At 41.3% G+C, this 11,172-nt stretch overlaps 1 protein-coding gene across 2 annotated transcripts in view; it reads right to left on the bottom strand.

The window, feature by feature from the left end:
- Positions 1-2,998: 2,998 nt before the first annotated feature.
- myl2b (myosin, light chain 2b, regulatory, cardiac, slow) overlaps positions 2,999-11,172 on the bottom strand; it is a 14,189-nt gene continuing 6,015 nt past the window's right edge. Inside the window, exons 1-6 of one of the 2 annotated variants that reach the window (XM_079827045.1) lie at positions 10,601-10,763; positions 7,239-7,314; positions 7,045-7,149; positions 6,678-6,756; positions 3,512-3,560; positions 3,192-3,398 (exon numbers count right to left, since the gene is read on the bottom strand). In XM_079827045.1, coding sequence (XP_079683171.1) covers positions 3,294-3,398; positions 3,512-3,560; positions 6,678-6,756; positions 7,045-7,149; positions 7,239-7,302 — 402 coding nt within the window. In that variant the 5' untranslated portion in view covers positions 7,303-7,314; positions 10,601-10,763 and the 3' untranslated portion in view covers positions 3,192-3,293. Of the gene's footprint in view, positions 3,399-3,511; positions 3,561-6,677; positions 6,757-7,044; positions 7,150-7,238; positions 7,315-10,600; positions 10,764-11,172 lie in introns of those variants that run through there. The other variant, XM_079827044.1, reaches the window with a different exon arrangement.

The raw sequence follows: 11,172 nt of genomic DNA, 5'->3' as shown, positions 1-11,172 counted from the left end.
TAGGTTATGAGTGTAAGGTTATGACTGTAGGTTATGACTGTAGGTTATGACTGTAGGTTATGACTGTAGGTTATGACTGTTGGTTATGACTGTAGGGTTATGACTGTAAGGTTATGGCTGTAGGGTTATGACTGTAGGTTATGACTGTAGGTTATGACTGTTGGTTATGACTGTTGGTTATGACTGTTGGTTATGACTGTAGGTTATGACTGTTGGTTATGACTGTTGGTTATGACTGTAAGGTTATGGCTGTAAGGTTATGACTGTAGGTTATGACTCTAGGTTATGACTGTTGGTTATGACTATAGGGTTATGACTGTAAGGTTATGACTGTTAAGTTATGACTAGGGTTATGACTGTAGGTTATGACTGTAATTGATGTTTTGTCTCCTGAATGTATTCATATCCTGCGGCTGACACGGTGTGACAAAAACAAATGCACATATCAAGGTAACACTTTACAATAAGGTTGTATTAGTTAACATTAGTTAATGCTTTAGTTAACATGAACTAACCATGAACAACACCTCTGTTCAGCATTAGTTAATCTTTTCTTAACGTTAGTTAATAAACATACAGCTGTTCATGGTTTGTCCATGTGCATTTACTAATGTTAATAATATTTTAATAATGCATTAGTAAATGTTGAAATTACCATTAACAAAGATAAATAAATGCTTTATAGGTGCAGTTCATTTTTTTTTTTTTTTTTTTTTTTTTTGAAAAAAATAAAAGGGGACAATACATATTAATGAACATTTTCGCAAATGTAAATATGCCAGATTATAGCCTTAGGCTAATTTCCATCTGCAGACCCCCGCAGGTTGGTGTTACACACAAGTTAATAAATACATACAGATACACTATAAACAGACTATATACACAAGGACAAGAACATTGATCACCTCATGTTAAAACAAACAATAACAACAAGAGTGGACAACAAAGGACATATAGAAAACAGGAAAGCATCGACTGTATTGCACAAACCACAATTTTGCACATGCCCTGACATTACACTGACCCGCATGACCCCTATTGCACAACCCATGTTATACTGACTCTTACTGCACAATCCGTATTACACTGATAATCGTATCCCTTTTTATAATGCACTTATTTTACGTCTGGTAATGATTGACTAACCATGATCGCATATTTGTGTGTCCCTCAGCCACACTTTTAAATTACTCCTAAAGGTAGGAAGACTTGTGCTTTCCCTCATTGACAGTGACAATACTATTCCAGAAACTCACTCCCTGATATGACAGGACATTCTGTGAAAAGGCGGTCCGCCTAAATGCCAAGTCACAATCACCTCTCACAGTGGCTCTAGTCACTCAAGACCCGGAAACAGTGCTAGACTTTTGTTTTATAAAATCACTCAATGGTGGAGGCGCCAGACCATGTATCACCTTATAGATTAGACAGGCTGATTTAAATAATTTGAAATTAGCAAAATTTAAAAACATATATTTATCTAAAATTTGACAATGGTGATATGACGAAGGTTTCTTGTCTAATATTTTCAGTGCTCTTTTGTAGCATACTTCGATTGGCCCAATAGCAGCATGACTCGTATAGGACCAATTTGTGATAGTACTCAATATGAGCCAGTATCATAGAGTGCAGGAATGTAATCGCTGCTGTATCTGTTAATGATGTACGAACATGTCAAAGTTCCGTATATTAACATTTACAGTTTTCACTACTTTTTTGACGTGTTTTTTAAAGGATAATTTCGAGTCTATTAGCACTCCCAAATACTTAAATTCCTCAACATCAATTAATTCTTGTCCACCCAAGTGAACTTTTACTGTGGCCACGGTTGTTTTAGGTTTACTAAAAAACATTGACACGGTCTTTTTAACATTAAGGCACACACTCAAAAAAAAAAAAGGTTCTATATGGCACCAAAAATGGTTCTTGGCTCGTAATCATAGGGGAACCTTTTTTAGTGCTATATAGCACCAATTTTGGTGCTTCAGTGGTTCTTCAGCGGTTCTTCAGAGGTTCTTCACCGGTTCTTTGACTAAGGTGCTATATAGCACCTCTGAAGAACCACTGAAGAACCACTGAAGCACCAAAATTGGTGCTATATAGCACTAAAAAAGGTTCCCCTATGATTACGAGCCTTTTTGTTTAGAGTGCAGGCATGAATCGTTCAGCCATTTTTGTAAGTCATGTAAGGCTAATGAAAGCTGATGGACTGCATCATCAGCACTTTTGGCCTGTGTAAAAATTACTGTGTCGTCTGCATACATAATCGTGTCCACATTTTTACACACATTGGGCAAGTCATTTACATAGAGTGAAAATAGCAGGGGACCTAAAATTGATCCCTGAGGGACACCTTGCGTATAATGAAGATAGGGTGACTTACTATTCTTTATTTGCACACATTGTTTTCTATCTGATAGATATTACTGTATCCATTTAGCGGTATGATTGCTAAAGTTAAATGTTGACAGTCTAGACAAAAGCTTCAGGTGATTCACAGTATCAAACGCACGCTTAAAATCAACAAAAACAGCCGCAACATAACTGTTTTTGTCTAAATAAGACTTCACCTTCTCAACAAAAACACAGGACCCTGTGTTATTAGTTCATGTTAACTAATGAACCTTATTGTAAAGTGTTAGCCATATCAATTATGACTATATATTTTAGCACTTCTGTTTTTCTGTATCACTAAAATGTTCACTTTCACTGCAAATGCCTGGCAAGTGATGTTGTTTTGAAGCTTGTTCAGTGCCAGTCTTTATTTATACATGTGTTATAATAAAACATGGTTTTAAGGCTGTGAGAAGTGGGCGAGTGGATGTTCGTTTAGCCTCAGATGTTGTGAGGCAGATGTTTGTGAGATGTGACATTAGTGGCTGTGTAAGTGCACTACTCAGAGCAGACAGTAGGTGGTGTTAGAGCTTTCTCTTTACCAGGGGCTTTCCTTCAGTGCCACTGAACACAGATAATATGAACACAACATCCAGACACAAGAACAGTCATAAGTTCATTTATAAAGAGCTTTGTTTAACACAGGTCGTGTCAAAGCAGCTTTACAGTGATAACAGGACATTCATGAAGAGAGATTGATTTAGCTGAACATCAGCTCTAGAAACTCTAGAACTTGACTTGATGTTTTATTAGACACGGTGTATCATTATAACCTCAAAAAAAATCACAAAACCAATGCATTTTCATTTGGTTTATTGGTTTAAATCAGGGCTGGAAATGACAGCTTATATAGTGTTGCATGATCTATGCAGACGTAGATCTGCGCTGATGTTTAGGGCTCACTCCTGGTCCTTCTCTTCCCCGTGTGTGATGATGTACACCAGATTCTTATAGTCCAGATTCCCAGCAGCATCTGGAGGAAAAGCGCTGAACATCTGCTCCATCTGAGGAACGAGGGGTTATGTTAAACACCTACAGACAGCCTTCCATTCACATATAATACACACATGATCACAGACGCTGAAGACATTACACAAATCATCTCAAGATGTCAAACCTCTTCTGATGAAAATCTGTCCGCTTGCGTTGTCAACATCTGCGACAAACTGTGAGGAGAGATCAACTTCGGTTTAACCTTTTGAGATAATCAAATGACTCCTGGCAAACACTTCACACATGAACAGCCGGTGCTGCATCTCAGTCACACAAAACAAAGCAGAATCTTTGGATTTACAGAAAGATTTGGTTGTTTTTTATCGTATTGTGTAGCTTAAAGGGTTAATGAAGATTACCCCATGATTTACTCACTCAAGTCATCCTATGTGTGTATGACTTTCACTTTTATGATGATATATGCACTTTTATGATGGATAGATGCACTTTTATGATGGACAGATGCACTTTTATGATGGATTGATGCACTTTTATGATGGATGGATGCACTTTTATGATGGACAGATGCACTTTTATGATGGATTGATGCACTTTTATGATGGATGGATGCACTTTTATGATGGATAGATGCACTTTTATGATGGATTGATGCACTTTTATGATGATATATGCACTTTTATGATGATATATGCACTTTTATGATGAACAGATGCACTTTTATGATGGATAGATGCACTTTTATGATGGATGGATGCACTTTTATGATGGATAGATGCACTTTTATGATGGATTGATGCACTTTTATGATGATATATGCACTTTTATGATGGACAGATGCACTTTTATGATGGATTGATGCACTTTTATGATGATATATGCACTTTTATGATGGACAGATGCACTTTTATGAAGGACAGATGCACTTTTATGATGGACAGATGCACTTTTATGAAGGACAGATGCACTTTTATGATGGATAGATGCACTTTTATGATGGACGGATGCACTTTTATGATGGATGGATGCACTTTTATGATGGATAGATGCACTTTTATGATGGATTGATGCACTTTTATGATGGATGGATGCACTTTTATGATGGACAGATGCACTTTTATGATGGATTGATGCACTTTTATGATGGATGGATGCACTTTTATGATGGATAGATGCACTTTTATGATGGATTGATGCACTTTTATGATGATATATGCACTTTTATGATGATATATGCACTTTTATGATGAACAGATGCACTTTTATGATGGATAGATGCACTTTTATGATGGATGGATGCACTTTTATGATGGATAGATGCACTTTTATGATGGATTGATGCACTTTTATGATGATATATGCACTTTTATGATGGACAGATGCACTTTTATGATGGATTGATGCACTTTTATGATGGATGGATGCACTTTTATGATGGACAGATGCACTTTTATGATGGATTGATGCACTTTTATGATGGATGGATGCACTTTTATGATGGATAGATGCACTTTTATGATGGATTGATGCACTTTTATGATGATATATGCACTTTTATGATGATATATGCACTTTTATGATGAACAGATGCACTTTTATGATGGATAGATGCACTTTTATGATGGATGGATGCACTTTTATGATGGATAGATGCACTTTTATGATGGATTGATGCACTTTTATGATGATATATGCACTTTTATGATGGACAGATGCACTTTTATGATGGATTGATGCACTTTTATGATGATATATGCACTTTTATGATGGACAGATGCACTTTTATGAAGGACAGATGCACTTTTATGATGGACAGATGCACTTTTATGAAGGACAGATGCACTTTTATGATGGATAGATGCACTTTTATGATGGACGGATGCACTTTTATGATGGATGGATGCACTTTTATGATGGATAGATGCACTTTTATGATGGACAGATGCACTTTTATGATGGACGGATGCACTTTTATGATGGATGGATGCACTTTTATGATGGATAGATGCACTTTTATGATGATTGATGCACTTTTATGATGGAAAGATGCACTTTTATGATGGACAGATGCACTTTTATGATGGACGGATGCACTTTTATGATGGATAGATGCACTTTTATGATGATTGATGCACTTTTATGATGGACAGATGCACTTTTATGATGGACAGATGCACTTTTATGATGGACGGATGCACTTTTATGATGGATAGATGCACTTTTATGATGGACGGATGCACTTTTATGATGGATATATGCACTTTTATGATGGAAAGATGCACTTTTATGATGATTGATGCACTTTTATGATGGACGGATGCACTTTTATGATGGATAGATGCACTTTTATGATGGATATATGCACTTTTATGATGGACGGATGCACTTTTATGATGGATAGATGCACTTTTATGATGGATAGATGCACTTTTATGATGGACGGATGCACTTTTATGATGGATAGATGCACTTTTATGATGGACGGATGCACTTTTATGATGGATGGATGCACTTTTATGATGGATAGATGCACTTTTATGATGGATGGATGCACTTTTATGATGGATAGATGCGCTTTTATGATGGATGGATGCACTTTTATGATGGATGGATGCGCTTTTATGATGGATGGATGCACTTTTATGATGGATAGATGCACTTTTATGATGGACGGATGCACTTTTATGATGGATGGATGCACTTTTATGATGGATGGATGCACTTTTATGATGGACAGATGCACTTTTATGATGGACGGATGCACTTTTATGATGGATAGATGCACTTTTATGATGGACGGATGCACTTTTATGATGGACAGATGCACTTTTATGATGGACGGATGCACTTTTATGATGATAGATGCACTTTTATGACGGAGGGATGCACTTTTATGATGGATAGATGCACTTTTATGATGGATGGATGCACTTTTATGATGATAGATGCACTTTTATGATGATTGATGCACTTTTATGATGGATGGTGCGCTTTTATGATCGATAGATGCACTTTAATGATGGACAGATGCACTTTTATGATGGACAGATGCACTTTTATGATGGACAGATGCACTTTTATGATGGAGGGATGCACTTTTATGATGGATAGATGCACTTTTATGATGGATGGATGCACTTTTATGATGGATAGATGCACTTTTATGGACTTCAAAAATAACCCAACATTCACTGCCATTATAAAGCGTGTAAGAGTCAGGATTGTGTTCGTCTGAGAGGAGAATGTCATACACACCTAGGATGAGTTGAGGGAGAGTAAATCATGGGGTCATTTTCAGTTTTGGGTGAACTGTCACTTTAAATGGTACTTACAAATCCTTCCTCAAGGTCCCCTTTCCCTCTGGGTCGAACACTTTAAAGGCATTGAGGATGGTCTCCTCGGCATCAGCACCTGTTTTTTATAAGAGAGCGATAGAAAACTGGTATGAGAGATGACAAAAAGATGGGAATCATAGAAGAGCTTCCAGAACATGTAGTTCCTCATACACCCATTATGATTTCCAGTAGGATCAAATGACTCAGTGGGACTTTAAAAGGAAAGTCCCTGTATGATTTCATGCCCGCTTGTTGATGGACGGATGGACAGCAGTTTAATGTGGAAGGTCTGAAGGTCTGTGCTGAGTTAGCTGACCCTGCTTTTACAATCCTGTCGGACACATTGATATTCCCCCACCATTACCTTTTAGCTTCTCCCCGAACATGGTGAGGAAGACGGTGAAGTTAATGGGTCCTGGAGCCTCCTTCAGCATCTGCTCCAGCTCCTCCTGCTTGACGTTCAGGCGGCCTGCGGAGGCAAAGGTCAGAGGTCAGAGAGACTCTTCAGCCAACAATGCAGAACCACACTGACCTATAGCAGAGATGATTACTGTCCACCTAAAGCTGCGAACGTATCCCTCAGGTCATTCTTATCGATGAAGCCGTCTCTGTTCTGGTCCATGATGGTGAAAGCCTGAGGCAGATGAGGAGAGAGAGAGAGAGAGAGAGAGTGAGAGAGAGAGAGAGAGAGAGTGAGAGAGAGAGAGAGAGAGAGAGAGAGAGAGAGTGAGAGAGAGAGAGAGAGAGAGAGAGAGAGAGTGAGAGAGTGAGAGAGTGAGAGAGTGAGAGAGTGAGAGAGTGAGAGAGTGAGAGAGAGAGAGAGGAGTGCAGGATGTAGTCTGGTGTTTGATAAAGTCTCCATGAGACAGAAGTTGTGATAGTTTAGTCCTTTCTCCTCTATAGAGACAGAGCGACACGCGTCACAATCTGAAGGCCACGCCCACCAGGGGGAAAAACAATCAAAACGTCTCCATTGACTTTGCATTGCGTGAAGCGCCTCCTTGTCATTTCTGACTTATAACAAAAAACTGAACAATGTCTAAAAGCTGATATGTGACAAAGTGTACAGCAAACAAGCTAAACAAAACCCACAACCAAAAACCCAGAAGTTTTTATGAGCTGTTGACCCAAAAAACGAGCGTTTAAGGACAAAAAAGTGGATTCAGGCCATTGAGACAGAGCGAGACATGTTATATTACACTGAGAACTACGGCGACTAGAGGGAACGTAATCAGAGACAGGAAATATAACATATAAAACTGACATTTGGATATTTGACTTCACAGTGACAACATATTTACTGCACACACAGACATATTGAGGCATACTGAGTGTCAGGATCCCAAAATCGACCCATTCTTCCTGCTGTATTGCCCACTTTTATCTTCTTAAACGTTTTTTTGGTTCGGCAGCTTATAAAAACGTATTTCTGTGTTTTTTAGCTTGTTTGCTGTACACTTTGTCACATATCAGCTTTTAGACATTGTTCTGTTTTTTGTTATAAGTCCGAAATGACAATGAGGCGCCTCACGCAATACAAAGTCAATGGAGAGTGTTGGATTGTTTCCCCCCCCGGTGTGGGCGTGGCCTAAATACGCTCTGTCTCTAGTGTGATGCATATCTGAGGGAAGCGCTTCTCAAACAAGAACAGATGTAGGCGGGGCTTGAGTGTGTCTGTGGGGAGTTGATTGGACGGTTGTGGTTTGCTATTTCTACACACATTAGTGAGAGAATGGGCCGCTCTCAAGAGTGTGTTTGTGTGTGTGTGTTCGCTTCTACACACATTAGTGAGAGAATGGGCCGCTCTCAGGAGTGTGTGTGTGTGTGTTCGCTTCTACACACATTAGTGAGAGAATGGGCCGCTTTCAGGAGTGTGTGTGTGTGTGTGTGTGTGTGTGTGTTCGCTTCTACACACATTAGTGAGAGAATGGGCCGCTTTCAGGAGTGTGTGTGTGTGTGTGTGTGTGTGTTCGCTTCTACACACATTAGTGAGAGAATGGGCCGCTCTCAGGAGTGTGTGTGTGTGTGTTCGCTTCTACACACATTAGTGAGAGAATGGGCCGCTTTCAGGAGTGTGTGTGTGTGTGTGTGTGTGTGTGTGTGTGTGTGTGTGTGTGTGTTCGCTTCTACACACATTAGTGAGAGAATGGGCCGCTCTCAGGAGTGTGTGTGTGTGTGTTCGCTTCTACACACATTAGTGAGAGAATGGGCCGCTCTCAGGAGCTCAGAGAACTCCAGCGTGGGGCCGTGATCGGTGGACACCTGTGCAATAAGGCCAAATATTATACTAAATATTCGGTAACACTTTATTTTGATGGTCCCTTTTGAACATTATGTTGACTATAAGTAAATTTGCAACTACATGTCAACTAACTCTCATTAGATTATCAGTAGACTGTCGGCTTAATGTCTGCTAACTCTTTATTATGATGGTCCTCCAACAGACATTCTACTGACTATAAGTAACTTTGCAAGTACATGTCAACTTATTCTAACCCTAACCCTACCAGTCTACTAATACTCTACTAACACTCTAATGAAAATTTGTAGACATGTAGGTGCAATGTTATTTATAGTCAACAGAATGTGTTAAAGGGACCATCAAAATAAAGTGAAACCAAATATTCCACGCTCAACTGTTAGTGGGATTATAACAGAGTGGAAGCGATTGGGAACAACAGCAACTCAGCCACAGAGTGGGGTCAGCGCATGCTGAGGGTCACAGAGCGGGGTCAGCGCATGCTGAGGGTCACAAAGCGGGGTCAGCGCATGCTGAGGGTCACAGAGCGGGGTCAGCGCATGCTGAGGGTCACAGAGCGGGGTCAGCGCATGCTGAGGGTCACAGAGTGGGGTCAGCGCATGCTGAGGGTCACAGAGCGGGGTCAGCGCATGCTGAGGGTCACAGAGCGGGGTCAGCGCATGCTGAGGGTCACAGAGCGGGGTCAGCGCATGCTGAGGGTCACAGAGTGGGGTCAGCGCATGCTGAGGGTCACAGAGTGGGGTCAGCGCATGCTGAGGGTCACAGAGTGGGGTCAGCGCATGCTGAGGGTCACAGAGCGGGGTCAGCGCATGCTGAGGGTCACAGAGCGGGGTCAGCGCATGCTGAGGGTCACAGAGCGGGGTCAGCGCATGCTGAGGGTCACAGAGTGGGGTCAGCGCATGCTGAGGGTCACAGAGCGGGGTCAGCGCATGCTGAGGGTCACAGAGCGGGGTCAGCGCATGCTGAGGGTCACAGAGCGGGGTCAGCGCATGCTGAGGGTCACAGAGCGGGGTCAGCGCATGCTGAGGGTCACAGAGCGGGGTCAGCGCATGCTGAGGGTCACAGAGCGGGGTCAGCGCATGCTGAGGGTCACAGAGCGGGGTCAGCGCATGCTGAGGGTCACAGAAGTGGCCAACTTTCTGCAGAGTCAAGAGCTCCAGACCTCCAAACTTATGTGGCCTTCAGATGAGCTCAAGAACAGTGTGTAGAGCTTCATGGACTGGGTTTCCATGGCCGAGCAGCTCATCCAAGCCTTACATCACCAAGTGCAATGCAAAGCGTGGGATGCAGTGGGGTAAAGCGCGCCGCCACTGGACTCTAGAGCAGTGGATATGTGTTCTCTGAGTGACCAATCACGCTTCTCTGTCTGACAATCCCATGGACGAGTCTGGGTTTGGTGGTTGACTTGCCTGACTGCATTGTGCCAAGTGTGAAGTTTGGTGGAGGGGGGGGGGTTATGGGGTGGGGTTGTTTTTCAGGGGTTAGTTCCAGTGAGAGGAACTCTTAATGCTTCAAGACATTTTGGACAATTTCATGCTCCCAACTTTGTGGGCCCAGTTTGGGGACGGCCCCTTCCTGCCCCAGCATGACTGACCAGTGCACAAAGCGTCTCCATAAAGACATGAGGAGGAGTTTGGTGTGGAGGAACTTGAGTCCTGACCTCAACCCGATAGAACACCTTTGGGATGAATTAGAGCGGAGACTGAGAGCCAGGCCTTCTCGTCCAACATCACAAATGAAGAATCCCCATAAACACACTCCTAACCCTTGAGGAAAGCCTTCCCAGAAGAGCTGGAGCTGTTAGAGCGACTCCATATTAAACCCTACGGATTGAGAATGGGATGGCATTAAAGCTTATGAGCAACACTTCTGGAAATATTGTGTATACTCACCATCATTGCAAAATAATCTGGTGCATCACATTTAATAACAACTCAAGAAAGTTCAGAATCTGCAGTAGTTTCCAGAGCTTTAGTGGAGGAGAACGACGATCTGTGAATGACTGTTGTGATGTTTATGACATGTTATGATATTTCAAGGATCATTTTATGGTTTTTTTTGTGGAGCGTGAAAGCTCTTAAATTCTCATAATGACAACACACACGTTTGGAATGACGTGAGGGGAGAAAATATGGACATTCATATCAGGTGATTAATTCTTTAATTAGAGTTCCTGGTGTTTTTGGGATGCATCTTGTTTGGTTGTTTGCATATTTATAGTTCCAGTAATTC

Source organism: Gobio gobio (genome assembly GCF_949357685.1).
Source record: "Gobio gobio genome assembly, chromosome: 10".
In the NCBI taxonomy this organism is placed as follows: domain Eukaryota; kingdom Metazoa; phylum Chordata; class Actinopteri; order Cypriniformes; family Gobionidae; genus Gobio; species Gobio gobio.
The sequence above is the reverse complement of the archived record's forward strand: the minus strand, read 5'-3'. Positions and strand labels throughout refer to the sequence as shown.